At 45.3% G+C, this 17,603-nt stretch overlaps 1 protein-coding gene across 1 annotated transcript; it reads left to right on the forward strand.

Moving 5' to 3' along the window:
• Nucleotides 1-1,702: 1,702 nt before the first annotated feature.
• On the forward strand, nucleotides 1,703-16,897 carry als2b (alsin Rho guanine nucleotide exchange factor ALS2 b). The gene is made up of 34 exons (XM_079185920.1): nucleotides 1,703-1,817; nucleotides 2,225-2,267; nucleotides 2,611-2,756; nucleotides 2,927-3,879; nucleotides 4,110-4,467; nucleotides 5,109-5,283; nucleotides 5,570-5,666; nucleotides 5,761-5,838; nucleotides 5,920-6,150; nucleotides 6,334-6,505; nucleotides 6,589-6,778; nucleotides 6,861-6,926; nucleotides 7,048-7,210; nucleotides 7,599-7,730; nucleotides 7,860-7,988; nucleotides 9,318-9,388; nucleotides 9,699-9,765; nucleotides 9,878-10,074; nucleotides 10,155-10,220; nucleotides 10,304-10,402; nucleotides 10,538-10,702; nucleotides 10,826-10,937; nucleotides 11,180-11,257; nucleotides 11,338-11,471; nucleotides 11,565-11,729; nucleotides 11,831-11,948; nucleotides 12,535-12,692; nucleotides 12,782-12,898; nucleotides 12,982-13,158; nucleotides 13,244-13,301; nucleotides 13,639-13,700; nucleotides 13,811-13,960; nucleotides 14,111-14,207; nucleotides 14,301-16,897. The coding sequence occupies exons 2-34, from the start codon at nucleotides 2,254-2,256 to the stop codon at nucleotides 14,337-14,339; spliced, it is 5,034 nt and encodes a 1,677-aa protein (XP_079042046.1). The 5' UTR covers nucleotides 1,703-1,817; nucleotides 2,225-2,253; the 3' UTR covers nucleotides 14,340-16,897.
• Nucleotides 16,898-17,603: the final 706 nt, after the last annotated feature.

Genomic DNA, 17,603 nt, shown 5'->3' on the forward strand with positions numbered 1-17,603 from the left:
TTCTCAGGTGCAGAACAATTCTAAACGTTTGAAAGGAAACTGTGGCAAATAGTTTGAAAAGGTTTTTTATAATCTTCATCATCACGTCAACATCAAGGATCATATCTTGTTTATTATTCAGTTGAACTAAAAAGAATGCGTTGTAAAAAATATTGTTTTAATGTAATTTAAAATGGTTGTAGAGAGTTTTAGAAGGATGAAATTCATAGTAAAATATTTCTTAAATATGGAATACGGAATTTTTGATTTTCGGTAATTTGCTCAGTTTAATAGGTGTTCAAAATAAGTGAAATATACTACTTGTAAAATGATTAATACCTACTGCAAAATAACTAAATCATGGTATGTCTGTAATGTCGAATCTGTGTTGTTATTGTTTTAATGCTTTTATTTTGTGTCATGCTTTTATGCAGAACATCTTATTTTAATTGTGTACTGATTCATTTTTTTACATTTTATATATTTTTTTGTCTTTGTATGTAAAGGTTCCATGTTGAATTAAAGAAAATAGTATTTTGTTTGATTATGTTTAGTACTGGGACATTTTGATGGACACTATTGGACTGATGATGCCTTTAGGTCCTGTATATATCAAATAAAATAGCAAAATCATCCTTATAAGTCCTGATAGAAATATTATACGAACATTGTTCAACATATTTCTAGTTAGTCCTCCAATGGTGGGTTTTATAATAGTACTGCAAACATATGACAGTAAGATTGTTGAAGGAATTTGAAAATTACGCACAGACGTGTCTTTGTGACACAACAGGAGGTTGAATACACAAATATTATAAAGTCCCCAAAAGTATAGGCTAAAGTCGTGATAGGACATCAGCAGTGTTTTACTTTTAACAACATTTGAATGTTACTTTAGTAGCCTGTAGGTTAAATACCAGCATGATTGAAATCACACCATTAAGCTGCGGTTTCTACGTCACACTCACCGGAGTGGATGCAGATCCAGCAGCAGCAAAGCGCTGAAATCAGCGTGAAATCTCTCCTCGGCTCCATTTCAATCAGCAGAAATACATCACAGATTATGTAAAAAATGAAGTTCAGGTTGCCTTTGTTTTCCCATCGTTCGTCTCCATAAACCAGTCTGTGGATGGATCACACCCTCCCTGCATACATTGTGAGTACCTGTCGTCAGTCTCCTGTGATATTCTACCGTAAAGGGGCTGGACTCAGTCTTTCACAGTGTAATGGAGGCGTTATCATTTGTTATGCCTTTACATAAAACAATTTCATTACCAAGATTACTGGAATATTGCACTCAAGTAAAAGTAGTTATTTTAAAAATATTTTAATCAAGTAAAAGTGTAAAAATGTACTAATATAAAACTAAAAAGTAGACAGTTAAGGTGTATAATAAGTAAAACAACCTAAATTGCACATTAATGGAGGTTATTATCTAATCGATCAATTAGTTCAATTTATTTAGAAAGATAGGAGCATGTAAAAAAGAACTTCTGCCTTCTTTTTATTTTTTTATTTTTATTTACATGGACATTGATTTATTTAGAATTTTCCGTATACGTTAACTGTTAATTTTATTGGTTATTCATGTTTTTTTAAATATTATTTGTTATATTTAATCTATTAATCTAATTTGAACTATATGCAGGATGTGCTGCAAGGCTTTCGCCACCAGGTGTCGCTGTTGAGTCGAATCCGTTTTGAAGCAGCAGTACAAGAAGAAGAAGAAGTCCACTCTGTGTCAACATAAGAGATGAACAACAACAACCAACGTTTAGCCGCTAAACTACTGAACGGACGTTTGTCTTTCTTGCCTGTCTGAGTGAACACATCAGCCGGTAAGAAAGAGTGTGTTTTTATTCATTAAGAAAATATAAAAAGAGACACCTGTGGTTTGAGCTAGTTAGCTTATTAGCTAATGCTAGCTAGCCAGATTAACGTTTACCTACTAGCTAATAACAGCTAGCTAGCTTAGCAATAGATGGAAACACCTGCCAGCTTTTGCAGGTAATTAATGGTGTTTTTTGGAGTAAATGTTGCATGTTAGAAATATATTTATTACACATGAAAATGAAACCATAACTGCTTTCATTTTGACATGACTTCATAGTTGTATGGGTTTTCCCCCTATAATCCAGTCATGTTTGCATTGACAGCAACATATCTTTTTATATATATATATTTATAACTATAAAACTAGCAGGATTGTTAGCTCTCAGCTAATGAAGTGTGTTTTGTTTGACAGCAGCAGAGATGGAGACATAAACCCCACTGATGGAGAGGAAGAGGTAACCAAAGTCCTCATAAAGAGGATTATTTTTGCTTAACTGTTGCTTTCACATGGCTGTGATCGCCATGTGACAAAACCGCCTACGGATAGAGTTCACTTCTGCTCCCCCCCCCCCCCCCCCCCCCCCCCCCACACACACACACACACACACACACACACACACACACACACACAAAACAGCTGCAGGAGGGAGGATGAAGTGTTTGTTTGTACTGTCTCTCATGTTCCTTGTCTGCTTTGTTAGATGAAGAACATTATGTTCCTATGATGCTTGTAATTCCTCGAGAAATGTGTGGTTCATTATACAGTTCATTTTGCTTTCTGATCGATTGCTCTCTCAGCTCTGGGGATGATGGTGGTGGAGAGCGAGGCCTGCTCCACACCTGGAAGGGCTACTCCTACAGCGTCACCCCAGAGAAGCTGCTCCTCCGCGGGCCGGTCCTTCAGGTGGCCCTGGGCACACGGCATGGTGTTCTGCTGGTGGAAGGTAACGTCATTGTTTTTTGGCTTATTTTTGGTGTATTTGTATGAGAGTGAACAGGAAATGAGGGATGGTTTGTGATTTTTTTCATAATAGATGTTCCACAACTGAGAAAATTATCCTTAAAACTGCAAAGTTCCTCTTTGATCTTTGTGCTGTTGTTGCTCCCAATTCAGGAGGGCAGGTGTACAGTTTTGGAGAGTTGCCGTGGAAGCAGAGTCATGTGCCCGAGCCGGCGAAACCCACCCTGGAGAGCGCGCTCAGCGGCCAGCGGGTGGTCGCTGTTGCAGCTGGAAGCTTCCACAGTGGGGCCGTGACAGAGGATGGAGGCGTCCACATGTGGGGGGACAACGCCTCGGGCCAGTGCGGCTTGTCGGGCCTCAGCACCGTCCCCAACCCGACTCCGGTCGCTCTGGTGGACACTGACACAACCCCCCCGCAGACTGTCCCGGTGCTGGAGCTGGCCTGTGGGGAGCAGCACACTCTGGCGCTGTCGGCCCAGCGGGAGGTGTGGGCGTGGGGCAGCGGTTGTCAGCTGGGCCTCAACGTCGCCGTCTTCCCTGTCTGGAAACCACAAAAGGTGGAGCACTTGGCGGGCAGGTATGTATTACAGGTGGCCTGCGGGGCCTCTCACAGCCTGGCTCTGGTGCGCTGCTTGGGCCCCCAGGACATTCACCGGCCCCCGGTTGACAAATGCAGACAGTGTAACCAGCTGCTGTTCACCATGACGGACAAAGAGGACCATGTCATCATCTCTGACGCTCACTACTGCCCCCTCAGTGTGGAGCTGACTGAGGATGAGGTCAGGCTGCAGGCACCTGCTCTGACACAAGGCCTCAAAATGTCTCCGTCTGAGCCGGTCCTCCCCTCCCATACCTCCACCTCAAACTCCCCACCACCTACTAGAGGTGTTGACCCCACTCAGGACTCAGAGAAAGAATCAGCCTTGGCCAACGGAGCGCTGACGGCCTGGGACTCTGGGCCCCCGGATCAGTCTGGAGGCGGTGTTGTTTTGGGGGTCAAGAGTTCCCCGTATCCAGATGAGCAGGCTGTCAAAGACTATCTAAAGAAACTGTCAGAGGCTGAGCAGATGGCTAAAGCGACTGCTGGAGGAACGCACACTCTGCTGGTGAGTCGGACTGTATCATAAAATACCATTAGGATCACCCTAACGTTACATTTCGCACTGGCCTCAGCTTCCATTAACATTTCTTGTATTACAACATAAACACAACGTCTGCAGATGATAGTGTATTGAGACTTTACACCTGCTTGTGTTTTAGACAACATTTAGGACTCCAGGCTCCTCTGCCACTCTCATTTAAACATTTTACTTTTTATGATTTGTTTCTCTTCCAGCCCTCAGCAGGAGGGCTGTCCTCCTCCACGCTCAACAGCCTGGTGGCCTCCTGCGCCTCTGCAGTGGGCGAACGGGTCGCCTCCACCTACGAGGCCTTGTCCCTCAAAAAGATGATGAACTACCTGCCCTCAGGAGTGGCGAGGGCCGGCGTGCCGGCGGTGCTGACGAGTGTCGTTGGCGACAACACAACAGAGCGCGTTCGCCTGGAAGACTCCATGCAGGCGAAGAAGAGCTCCAGCACAGGGGACATCCGCGAGGAGGAGGCGGAGGGTCTGCGGCGCCGCCTCTCGCTACCAGGACTCCTCTCTCAGGGTAGATACGCTGTTCACGTCTTATCCACCTCCTATACCCTGCTGCGTAAGTACTTCTTACGCATGTGCAGGTTGATGTGCGTGTGTGTGGTTGTGTGCACGGCGAAGGCTGGTCCTCGTGTCACACCTTGAGTCTTTTATATTCTCTGTATGTCACCTACATCTAGCTGGATAAAGGAAGTGACAAGAAGTCTGTAGTGAGACCTTCTCAGTAGAATTTGAAGGCCTTCACTTGTTATTTTTATTAATGCTGCACGTTTTAACTTAATAAACCAGAGAAAATGCTATTTTTAAAATGCTCCCAAAGGAAATCACCGTGTCCTCAAAGTTGCTCCACGATCAACTGAGTCTAAATTAGTATGAAGCAAAAACACTGTCGTGACTCCTCTGTAGCTCTGTGTTTGTTCTACCTGCTGCCTGTTTGTTTGCTGTGTGTTTGACGTGACCCGCCTGATCGTCTCTGCTGTTTCTGCGAGCGGCCATCTTTTTGTTTTGATCACACACATCGATTTCTTCTGCTGAACTTTGCACCTGCGATACAGAAATATGTCCCCATACACATTGTGTGTGTGTTTGTGTGTGTGTGTGTGTGTGTGTAGTGATAGCCCTGAAGCCCATTTTAAATATCTTGTGGAGGAATAAAAGAAAACATTAAGGAGCACATTTTTTGTGTCTTTTCACCCAAAGTGTCCCCGCGGCTGCTGAGGAAAGCCTGCCGTCCGAGGATGCGTGCAGTGGCCCTCACTCCTCTGGGAGAGCCGGTCCCAGAGGCCCAGGAGGTGTTTCCCACCCTGCAGACGGAGGTGTGGAGTTGGGGCCACGGCGACCATGGACAGCTGGGACACGGAGACAGTCTGGCCAGGTTGGAGGACGTCTCTTTGGCCAGAAAGAATAATAAGCTTGAAACAACAACACAATGAAAAGATATGATGAGAAAGGAAAGAGCTCGTCTATCAGGCTAAACACTTTTTAATACTTAATTTCCAGAAAAGAATTGTCTTATATGAACAGTAATTGTCCTAAAACATGTGTTTTGTGTCTTACATCCTCTTTTTTCTTTCTTCTACGAGACCAAACTTAATACGAAAGCACTCAAATGTGATGATAACACTGGTGTGCTGACGGTAGTGTGACGTGTCTGTCTGCAGAGTACAGCCGCTGTGCATCAAGAGTCTGAACAGTAAGGAGGTGGTGCGTGTGGCGGCCGGCGCTCATCATTCCCTCGCTCTGACTGCTCAGTCTCAGGTGAGTCGGTGCTGCTTTTGACCCGAAAACATTTGACAAGAAACAGTTTTTCATTTACTTTTCTATCCACGTGTGTATTTTCCCAATCCTCCAGGTGTTTTCTTGGGGAAGTAACAGCTTTGGTCAGCTTGGACACATGGAGTCACCCAGCACTGTCCCCCGCCTCGCAAAGGTGAGGAAACCACCACGATGCAAACACACGCAGATACAGAAAGCCTTGAGGCTCACGTTCCCTCTCTGCTTCCTCTCCCAGCTGTCGGAGGGGATCCGGGTCTGGGACATGAGCGCTGGAGAGAGACACACCCTCCTGCTCGCAGACGGAGACTGCTTCCGGCCCATCATTTATTACAGCGGGCAGCAGGTCAAAGAGGAGGCGGAGGAGAGCCCCGCCAAGGAGCTGGGTCAACAGGAAGAAGAGGAGGAAGAGGAGCAGCAAGCGGGGAGCTACACCCAGCAGCCTGTACTGCTTCCCTTCTGCATGGACGTAAGCACACAGTAACCGCAAGCTGTCATGAATTGACTTTATACCCAGCTTTAAGCCACATTTCTATTTTAACTGGATGAAGCGAACGTCTGGATCTTAAGTTATCAGACAGATCGGTTAGAATCCTAATATGAATGCATAACAAATACAGAGTCTGTGTCTTCTCACCTCTCTGTCCTCCAGCTTGGTTATGTGAGCAACGTGTTTGCGGGCGGCCAGCGCTGCGTGGCTCTCTCCGACATGAACGTGATGGGCTTCATCGCCAGCCTCCACGAGCTGGCCTCAGCCGAGAGGAAGTTCTACTGCAAGCTGTGCAACATCAAGACACAGATAATACGCCCCCTGCTGGAGATGGGTAAGATTACCTTCAAGGGAAATCATCTTCTTTCGTGTTTGCCTCGACTGAAATGTTTCTGTTTGGTCGCCGTCCTTCTCCAGAGTCTCTGAGTTCGGCCCTCGGCCAGACGGCCACCGGGCTCCTGCACACTTTGATCGGCCGATTTAGCCTCTTGTGTCATCTGACGGGGCAGCACGCCGCCAGCCTCACCGCCAACCTGCGCCGCGTCCGAGACGTCAACAGTCTGCTCGTCCTGGACCACGCCAGCATCTTCCTCGACTCTTACACCGAGTATGTGATCACTATTCTGATCATTGCAGCGCTTGTAGGTCCTAAAACAATGGATTTCTGACGCTTGTCTTTCTCAACAAAGGTACTGCAGCGCTGTGGGCAACTTCCAGGTGATGGGAGGATTCCAGACGCTGACCAAACCCTCACTGTGAGCACACACGTCTTCATCCTAAAACCCAGCTTTGATAAGATGCTGCGACACAATAATACAACCATAAACACAAATAACACATCACTCTAAATGCTGACAAAACGATTTCCTTTTGAAGCGATTTCTTTGGGAAGAGTCCCGAGCTGCTCAAGAAGCTGTCGGAGTGCAGCGAGGAGAACCCCACCGTGGCCGACCTGCTGGTGGCGCTCTTCTACCTCCCGACCCGCCACCTTCACGAATACGGCCGGCTGCTGCTCAAACTGGTCACCTGCTTTGAAGTGGTGTGTGTGAAACGAGATATTTATTTACTGTTATTGACCACTTAAATGATTCTGGTCTAACCTGTTGGTGAACACAGATTATTAACAAGTATTGGTGTATTTTATCTTCAGTGTTATATTGTTTTTCTTATTGCTTTTGCTGTAATTTCTTGTTTATCTTGAGATGTAATATTAACTTTGTTTTTATGGTAACATTGATTTTTATAGAAATAATTTTCAGGAAGAATTTGCAATCACGTCCTCTTTTAGGGTACTCGTAAAATACATATAATATATAGTATAAATATAATTAGAGCAATATTTTATGTATATTTCTATTGGTGGAATCTACTGATTCTGACTATTATTTTTTATTTTTCACGTTGAATGTGTGTCTGCATGTTGTCAGTGCTCTGATGACTACCAGAAGCTGCAGGACTGCTGCTCCAAGTTCGAGGCTTTGGCTCTCCAGCTGAAGAGAAATAGGAAGGACGCCGACTACACCGTTCATTTCTGGAAGAGCTTCCCCGGCAAAATGACGGTAAACTCGCCGTGTGTATGTGTGTGTTTGTTTGTTTTCATCACCACAACAAGCGTGTCCTTCCCATGGAGTCCTCGAGGTGTCACATGATGTCACGTATGGCTGAATGGTGTCATTGTGTGCCGCCAGGACTCTCTGCGGAAGCCTCGCCGCCGGCTGATCTGTGAGAGCAGCAACAAGGCGCTGACGCTGCAGAACGCCGGGAGGTTCTCCGTCAACTGGTTCATTGTTTTCAACGACGCTTTGGTTCACGCACAGGTCAGCTCCACACACACACACACACACACACACACACACCTTTCATCTCGGTCCATATTTCAGACACTTTAACTTGGTGTGTTTCAAGCGTCTGTATGTGCTTGCCTCCGTGCTGTCAGGGCGTGGCGCCTTGTAAAAATCTTGTAAGTATGCAGCCACAAAAGCAACTGTCAGCACAGCTACATGTCTCCTCTGTCCCCACTTTCCTTATCGTGTGTGTGTGTGTGTGTGTGTGTGTGTGTGTGTGTGTGTGTGTGTGTGTGTGTGTGTGTGTGTGTGTGTGTGTGTGTGTGTGTGTGTGTGTGTGTGTGTGTGTGTGTGTGTGTGTGTGTGTGTGTGTGAAGGGCTTAGGGCTCTGTGTCAAATACAACACAATAAAACTAGTGAAGTCGTACCTGGGTTAGAATGAAGTTGTGTCATCTTCTCTTGTGATGAAGTACCTGGAAAAGATATTTCCAGGTACTTCATCACATTCATTATGAAATAATAATGTAATCAGAGTTTGAAGGACAGGTTCAAATTTACACCTGATTCCTGCATTTGCACAGAAGTAATTTTGAATCTACGACATAAACATGTGCGGTGATACTCAGCCCTATCCCCACCGTCGCCCTCTGCCTGCTCTCCACCTGAGGGAGACTCTGCATGGACGGATGAACGGACTGTAACCAAGGCTCAATACGTTTTAATGCATTCTGGTGCACTGCAACCAGCTCTGAATACACCTGTAAAGATATAATCAAGGAGTATTTGTTTCCTGTTGACGCCTTGGTTCTTACTGTTAACCGATTTGAAAGGTACCAACAGTTTCTGGTTCACTTCTCCAAAGCAGCTTCCTTTCCCGTCTCCTTGTTTGTCTCCTTTTCCTCTCAGTTGTTCGCTTTAAATTTGCGTTTCTGTCCATCGCCCTCATCTCCCCCTGTCTGCACCAGTCCTGTGGTAGTCCTGCACATTCCTACATGTCTGTAATTGTGAACATTAAATGCTGTGAAGGTAAAAACAGAACTCCAAGAAAGAAGTGACAGTAACTGGCAGCAGTAGACTGTGATTGTCTTGTGCCTCCCTTCATATAAAGATTATTCAGGAAATCAGCTCTAATAAACAATATACAAACAAAACTTGAGCAGGGAGAGGTTTGTAATTTGCCCTCTTCGTGTGTGAGTCTCATGTATACGGCATTAAATCTTTCCAAAAGAATGTTCCTCTTGTTTATAGAAGGCTGTAGTTATCCAGTTACTGTCCCTCCATGTGGTCAGACATGTTCATACACTCACCGTTCCCTTTCTTCTCCCCTCGTCCCTCCTTCTCTTCCATTCTCCACGCGTCCAGTTCTCCACCCATCACGTCTTCCCCTTGGCCACGCTTTGGGTGGAGCCCATCCCAGAGGAGAACACTGGCCTGTAAGTCTGCGTAATCACATGTGTAATACTGGAAAAATATTCATTTGTGGATTTCTATAAACCTTTAGAAATGCACATCTTCTCAGTCTTTTACATATTGCAATAATTCTGACTTAATCTTGACATATCTTTTAATACTTGCACTCAGATATCCCTGTCTCAGTATATGACACACTGACACATACTGTATCTTATGTTCTGTATGTATATGACATTATGTGATAACTGTGTGTGTGAACCACTGGTTGTTTCCAGTACAAAACGCTGTGTGTGTGTGTGTGTGTGTGTGTGTGTGTGTGTGTGTTTGCAGACATGGATTGAAGGCGATCACACCAGAGGAGACGTTCACCCTGCTGGCCTCCTCTCCCATGGAGAAGGTTCATCTTTTAATGCGACTGATTGACAAAATGCTCACTTAAAAAACAAACTCAAATGACCCGGACGACTGCGTGTCATCCTTAATAAGTGTGCTTGTATCTGTCCCTATAGACCAAGTGGCTTCGCTCCATCAACCAGGCGGTGGACCAGGCCCTGAGCGCGGCGGCGCAGGACAGCGCGTCAGTCGGCTCGGGTCAAAAGCTGGAGCCTCCCATCTCCAGGACGGCCTCGTACACCTTTTATAAGGACGGGCGGCTGAAAGAGGCGAAGTACGACGGACGCTGGCTCGCCGGGAAGCCCAACGGCAGGTTGGACACACACGCTTCCTGTCTGCAGTTTGGTAGAACGTTGAAATACTGTTGTGTAGTAATGATTGATTGTTTTTCAGAGGCGTGTTGAAATGGCCTGATGGGAGAATATACACGGGGGCGTTCAAGAACGGGCTGGAAGACGGGTGAGCGCTCGTATTGAGTGTACGTGAGCCTCATCGTGAGTCAGGTGATCTGTTTCTTCATGCTTCGTCATGTGTTTCTGTAGCTTTGGGGAATTCTTGGCTCCCAATAAGACGCTCAACAAGAACGATCAGTACCTCGGTCACTGGAAAGACGGCAAGATGCACGGCCTCGGGACATACAGGTGTGTATGAGAATACCGAGGCAGGAACTCTATTGTCCATCAGTCTCTGCGGAGGGTCGTGTTTGTTGAGGTTGTTCAGCAGTACACCACGCTGTCGCTAGGAGGGGGTTTGAACTTCCTCCCGTCTGTCTGCAGGTACGCCAGCGGCGAGGTTTACGACGGATCCTTCCAGGACAGCATGCGACACGGCCACGGCATGCTACGCAGCGGCAAGCTCAACACCTCCTCCCCCAGTGTCTTCATCGGCCAGTGGCTGCAGGACAAGAAGACCGGCTACGGAGTCTTCGATGATATCACAAAGTACGCTCATTACCGAAAAATCATTCGCAACAACAAACACAGTCAGGTTAACAGAGAGGCTGCAGCACACACAGCATTTCTTATGCACAATGAAATTAAAATCAATGTTTTCTTTCTGCACAGAGGGGAGAAGTACATGGGCATGTGGCAGGATCACCTGCGGCAGGGCACCGGCGTCGTCGTCACTCAGTTTGGCCTTTATTATGAAGGAGCCTTCAAAGACAATAAGATGATGGTGAGCACTTCTCTCTTTGATTTTAGTCAAAAATCCTTCTAAATCACTATAAATGTTGCTCCTGTATGTAAAGGAGCTGTTTTATTCTTTATATTTACTCTTTCTGGGCCTGTTCAACGTTAGAAAAGCTTCACTTCCCAGCTCCTAAAACACTGGAGTGCCATTTAAGATACATGTGTCCGAGAGGAAATGAGAGAAATCGGGAGAAAACAAGGAAATGAAGGGAGATTATTGTCTTTTAGGGAACTGGGATCCTCCTGTCAGAGGACGACACCACGTACGAGGGGGAATTCTCTGACGACTGGACCCTCAATGGCAAGGTGACGAACGAAACATATTCAAGTATTATCATCAAGACGTTCGTCAGTGTATCTTAATGTACTGATTGCTCTCCCCTCAGGGAACGCTCACAATGGCAAACGGCGACTACCTGGAGGGCTCCTTCAATGGCGAATGGGGCTCGGGCCTCAAAGTGACGGGGTCCTACTTCAAACCACACCTGTTCGACGCCGACAAGGACAAGACCAGCGCTGTGTAAGCTCACAGGGCGTCTGAAATGAACAGAAAAATTTTTTTATTAGAGTAAATTGACCGTTCCTTGTCGTATACTTGTGTGTGCTGTGGCAGGAAGCTGGGGCGTCTGTGTGTGTGCGCGGAGGACAAGTGGCAGGCGGTGTTCGAGGAGTGTTGGAGTCAGCTGGGCTGCGAGGCGGCGGGTCGAGGAGAGAACCGGAAGGCCTGGGAGAACATCGCCGTGGCCCTCACCGCCAGCCGACAACACATCCAGGACAGGTACACACACACACACACACACACACTTAGCAAGTAATACAATGAGCAAGGTACAGCTAACGCTAAGGGATGATGTAAGTGTTTGTTTCTGTCTGTCCAAGTCCGGAGATGTTGTCTCGAAGTCACAGCAGAACCCTGGAGAGTCTGGAGGTCATCCCGCAGCACGTAGGACCGATCACGATGGAGAGATATCACAGCATCCGCCTCTACCTCCTCAAGGTAAGCCCAGCGACCACGCCGACCACGCCTCACCTCCAACAACAGACTCACGGAGCGCAGTGCGAACTTAAAGTTGTAATTTTGAAATATCTCTGGGAGGCTGACAGTACAAGTATTGTATCTTGTTTTTAGACCAAAACGGTGATTGAACATTTACATTTCATAATGTAATTTTCGTCATTTTAAACTGAAAGTAGCAAGTTCTGGGTTTTTAAGTTTCTTTGACTTGTATTCCCAGGAGCTTCTTTTCCAGGAACTAGAAGGTCCTTTCAGGCTGCTGTGGTCTGTTTTCACCACTGCCAACACCAATTCAAAATGAAATTACTCCGCTAACGGATGTTTTACAAGTTGTGTTTTGTGCATGACTACTGCCGCCAACATTTCCCAAAACTGACCACATATTGGGAAGATAAATGGTTACTTTCTTTCCTGAAATTGTATTAAACTGAATGAAGTCACCCTGTGAAATCAGACACTTTTTCTGAGAAAGCAGCAAGTTGTTTTGGCTTGTGTTACGTGTCTTGTAACGTTACGTGTCTTGTAAACGTAACAGCTTGTAAGAATAATCTTTCTCTACTTCCTCCAGGCGTGTGACACCCCGCTCCACCCGCTGGGCCGGCTGCTGGAAACCCTGGTGGCGGTCTACAGGATGACCTACGTGGGCGTCGGAGCCAATCGTCGGCTGCTGCCTCAGGCTGTCAACGAGATCAAGTCTTACCTCAACCGCATCTTCCAGATTGTCCGGTAACGCGCAGCACTGCTCATAGCTTCATTTAGAATTAGACGGGGATAGATATTTGTTTTATTTATGCGTGTTCTTGAACGCTCTGCAGGTTTCTGTTCCCAGACCTGCCAGAAGAGGGCGGCCTAATTCCCGAGCCGACCACCAGCCTCCAGGACAAGAAGGAGCCGGGCTCCACCGATGCCCCACTAGAGTCACCAAAACCTGGGTAAAGACCAGGCCATGTCCCCTTCCTGAGGCCTTGGCGGCTCACAGATGGATCACATTAAATCCTCTTATGTGTCTCCTCAGTCGTGTGGTGAGCAGCTCGGCTCTGCTGCTTCCCGTCCTGCTTCCTCGTCTCTACCCGCCGCTCTTCACCCTCTACGCGCTGGACAAGGAGAGAGAGGACGACGTCTACTGGGACTGTGTCCTCCGCCTCAACAAGCAGCCCGACCTGGCGTTGCTCGCCTTCCTGGGTGTTCAGCAGTACGTCGCACACTGGCCACTGCAATAGAGGGTCTTCATTTAATGATTTCCGTGTCAATCCTAAACAATTACTTCCTCTCCTCAGGAAGTTTTGGCCCGTTTCCTTTCCCGTCTCCGTGCCTGCACTCGGGGAGAAGCAGCAGGTATTTTGACTTTAAGTACAAGAAAACACAAATGCTGCAATTTTATTTAGAGTCACACAGTTGATTGATTCATGATCGTTCACTAAACATCTTAGTTTGTCGGCTTATCAGACGCCAAATCGCTTGACAGCGGTTTATGATACTACGTGATCGATTTAATCCAGAATATAATCTGCAGAATAAACCATAATGAAAGTAATTGTTGTCTGAACTCCACCTAATGCATCACGTTTGAACTCTTAGCTTATACAGTATTTCTTAGTCACACACGTGTAGTTCAGTACGTGACAGTTTAGCACCATGAGTGTAACGATGTAAACCTGGTTCTGGTCTCCAGGTCCTCTCGAGCACCAAGGACGCCTGCTTCGCCTCTGCAGTGGAGACCCTACAACAGATCAGGTACGGCTCCACTCAACAACTTTAAAACCCATCTCAAGTGCTTTTTGTGTGCTTCTAATCTTAGAAAAGCTGCACTTCGTTTCCTGAATAGCTCTGTCGTCTGTTTGCAGCACAACATTCACACCGTCGGACAAGCTGCAGGTGATCCAGCTCACTTTTGAGGAGATCACGCAGGAGGTCCAGTCGCTGCTGAAGCAGGACTTCCTGTGGTCCATGGACGACCTTTTCCCCGTCTTCCTCTACGTGGTGCTGCGCTCACGGTCAGCCACAAACCAAATGAAATACATCTTGTTTGAACTCGGCCAAGTTGATTGTCTCTTGTTGAGCCCTACATAATATTCAGTGTTGTTCAAAAACAGCAGTTTCAGAATCTCTAAATTGTATGAAACATACAAATATTTTGTTCTCAGAATCAGGAACTTGGGGTCAGAGGTGAGCCTGATTGAAGACCTGATGGACCCCTGCGTGCAGCACGGAGAACATGGAATCATGTTCACCACTCTAAAGGTATCACGCACACATCTCTCACATTTATAAAGGCATTAAACCCACTATGCACTGGTCTTTATGTGCTTTTATTTGTGTCTTTTCCACCTCCAGGCTTGTTACTACCAGATCCAGCATGAGAAGATCACTTAAAGATGAGCGTGGCGTTACTTCCTGCCGTCCCAGCCTACCACCGCAGCCAATCAGAGGGCCGGGATCAGCCAGGCTTCAGGATGACTGATGCGAGCAGCGGCCAATGGGAAGCAGAGGATCATTTGTTGACAGCGCCATCTGCTGCGGGACCTCCTCCTCCTCCACACTCTTTCCCCTTTAATGACCTCTACCAGCCTCTTATCCACTGATGATGAAGGTACACATGTGAATACTGTCCGTGTCTTACTGCCAGAGATGAGCCACTTCATACCGTCCAGTTTAAACTGTCCACAGCGGAAAGACTGACTTCTTGTGGGAAATCCTAATGTATGTTACCTGGGACAAAATTCAAGGTTCATACAAGTGTTTTTTAGTTTTTTTTTAGTGCCAATGGGAGTAGTTTGTTCTCTGGTTTCTCTGCTCCCAGTCAGCATACTGTGAGATACCAAACCTCTTTTCTTCCTGCAGAAGAATCTGTTTTTCTGCACGGAAAACAACCTTTTTTTGGCGAGAAAGCGTTCCTTTTTATCCTGCAGTGTTTCGGACCTCACACCTACATGAAGAAACGGACATAACAAGGAAATAATCTCATGGAAGCACGTCACTTTACTAGAACGACCAACTTTTTATTATTTAGCGTCCCTGTCATCTGAGACAGTAGTATATTTATTTGTAGTTTACCAAGAGAAAAGACTTCAAGGATGAGCACTGACTCCTTGGTTTAACAAATTCACATCGGGTTCATTTTCCCACCTCACAGCTGCTTTTCTTTGGGAACTCTTGGGGCTAGTTCACAGCGATGTTTGATACTGTGTTAGAAATGTAAACTGACTTATATTCTCCTGTTAACACCAGCTGGCAGCAGAATAAAGTCGAGCCCAGTTAGTGGCTAAATCAGCCGGCTGTAACTTCTAAGCACATACGGACTCTTAAAGTTTACATTTAGTTGAACAGAAACTACGACGAAGGTAAATCATGAGGCCTTAATGCAAAAGCAGGCTGAGGAAAAGCTGAAGTGAGAGGAAAGAAAAGAAAAGACAATCTGACAGACATCTGTAACACATACTGACACAGGTCTGCAAAATCTGAAAAAATAGTCAAAAACCAAATCTAAATGTTTTGTTCTTTCTAAACATCGACTGTTCAGTAACATTCATGCATCTCCAAAGTTGGTCATCTGGGATTTTTTTAAGATAAACTGAAAAAGTAATTGTTATTTTTTATAAAATGCAAAATGATTCTCTTCAAGTGAAATAAACCGTTGACAGTAAATGCAACACCAGACGGCTGATTTGGAGATGCATGTTTGTTGTCATCAGAATACATTTGTCTTTTTTTTAACAGTGGGTTCCCCCTTCAGAGATGATCTTTCTATTCTTTGTATTAATTGTATTGTTGTGAATAACAGTGTTCATTGCATGCAGGCAGGGAGAGAAGTCGGCGCGTTCTTCATGAAACTAACCACCATATGAAGGTCTTACTACACCTGTAAAGTAATCACTGTGAAACGTTCCTGCTGCAGGCGTTGTTTTCAGCAGAGAGCCGGGCCGTCGGTTTAATGTAAACTCTGTTTTCATAGATGTGACTTTCAAAGCTGATTCTCTGCGCCATCTGTTAATGCTTACTGTTCTTTTTTAAAACCACTAGCTGTCAGACATCGTCGCTTATTTGTGATTTGCGTCCCACATGCCAGTTTCTAAAGGGCTTAAGAGAGGATTCAGAGGATGACCGAGCCTTTTTTCTCTTTTTTTTAATAACACAGCTTTTGTTTTCTCCGATGGTTTAACAATAGAACAGCCAGTGGATCAGAAGCCTCTTTTAGGTGAGGCTGCTGTTTTTTCCCTGCAGGATTTTGGGAAACCTAGCATCATAAAATGATTGTCAAACGGTTACACATAATTGGAAATGTTGGGTAAAGGTCAGGCGCAGTATTAATACAAACGACTATCATTGGAGCTGTTGTGAAATGCTGTGAAAGTCAACAGATGTTATGTGAGTGTACGAGCCTCTCTCACTTTCATGACTTTAAGAATGATTGTGATGACGCTCCTCAGTCCCTGGTTATGAGCTCTTGTTACTGCTGCCTGACACTCCAGGTATTACATTCTTATGTTTCCTGCTGTTCTTTGAAATAATGGTTGTTTGACTTCCTGTTCAGTGTGTTCTGTTACCATCTCACTAAAGCTCCTTTCAGGTTGCTGCTGCCGCTTAAAACTAAAAGGAAAAGTAGGATTTTCAACCAAAAACTGACTTGCAAACCAAACGGAACAGTAAATGTATTGTAACGGTTGTTCCGTAACTGACTGACTCACTTACATGAAGTGGTATTTTAATTCCAAACTGAAGATAATATTCATAAGCTCATGTTGGGCTCATGAAAACGCCCAACATACTACATACCATTGTGTTAAAATGAGTTTATTTGGTGTTTGTTAGTTCACATTTTGTGTTTCAGCTGGCTGACATGAGTCCCACCTGTGTGTCTTTTACATGATGTCAAATGTATTGTACCTTTAAATAATTGCAGACGGCAATAAACTCATTTGATGGACGTTGCTAACTAATCTGCTCCGACAGTTTGATGTGATTCTTACAGAAATGAACTGGAACGAGGAGTTGCTGCTTCGCTCTGTTTTATATGCTTGTGAACTGAATATATTTGTGTTTTTGGAGTATTTTCTTACATTTCATAGATTAAACGATCAAAAAGAGCCACAGCAGCTAAAACCAGACCAGGTCTTAACGCTACAGGAAGAGTTTCTTGTCTTTGCTTTCTCACATTTCATCACCTGATTCACACGTTTACCCACTTTAGAAGACAACGGTCATCAGAATGAACTGAATACATCAATAAGTGTCGAGGTGGATTTTTTGGTTGTAAATGTTTTGCAGGTCATGAGGAGCTCTGGCCTTTAAATCCTCTCAGCGTTGCTCTTTTTTGAGACTTGGGGTGAGAAGTTATTATTTTCATCAAGTGCAAAGAGATAATCTTAGTGTTTTTGGGTACAATAGGGCATCTTGGGACTTTTCAGATGGTGGGAGGGAATATTTAGTTGTAATCCTTTTGGGAATACGACTACAATCAGGAGATTACCCACATTCCTGTCAGATTTTGGGGTTTGAGGAAGGAGACCAAAAGATGTTTTATCTGATGTCCACTCCATTAACTCCAGCTGTTAAGGCCGCATATCCTTTAATTACTGGAGTCTTAATACAACTTTTACATGACACATCTCCCTAACGTTGTCCCTTTCCAAGAACTTA

The sequence above is a fragment of the Pholis gunnellus genome, assembly GCF_910591455.1.
Source record: "Pholis gunnellus genome assembly, chromosome: 24".
NCBI classification, from domain to species: domain Eukaryota; kingdom Metazoa; phylum Chordata; class Actinopteri; order Perciformes; family Pholidae; genus Pholis; species Pholis gunnellus.

Coding starts and splice junctions, on each gene's coding strand:
- als2b (XM_079185920.1), top strand. Junction 6,151..6,333: donor TGCTTCCCTTCTGCATGGAC/GTAAGCACACAG, acceptor TCTGTCCTCCAG/CTTGGTTATGTGAGCAACGT. Junction 6,506..6,588: donor ACGCCCCCTGCTGGAGATGG/GTAAGATTACCT, acceptor GTCCTTCTCCAG/AGTCTCTGAGTTCGGCCCTC.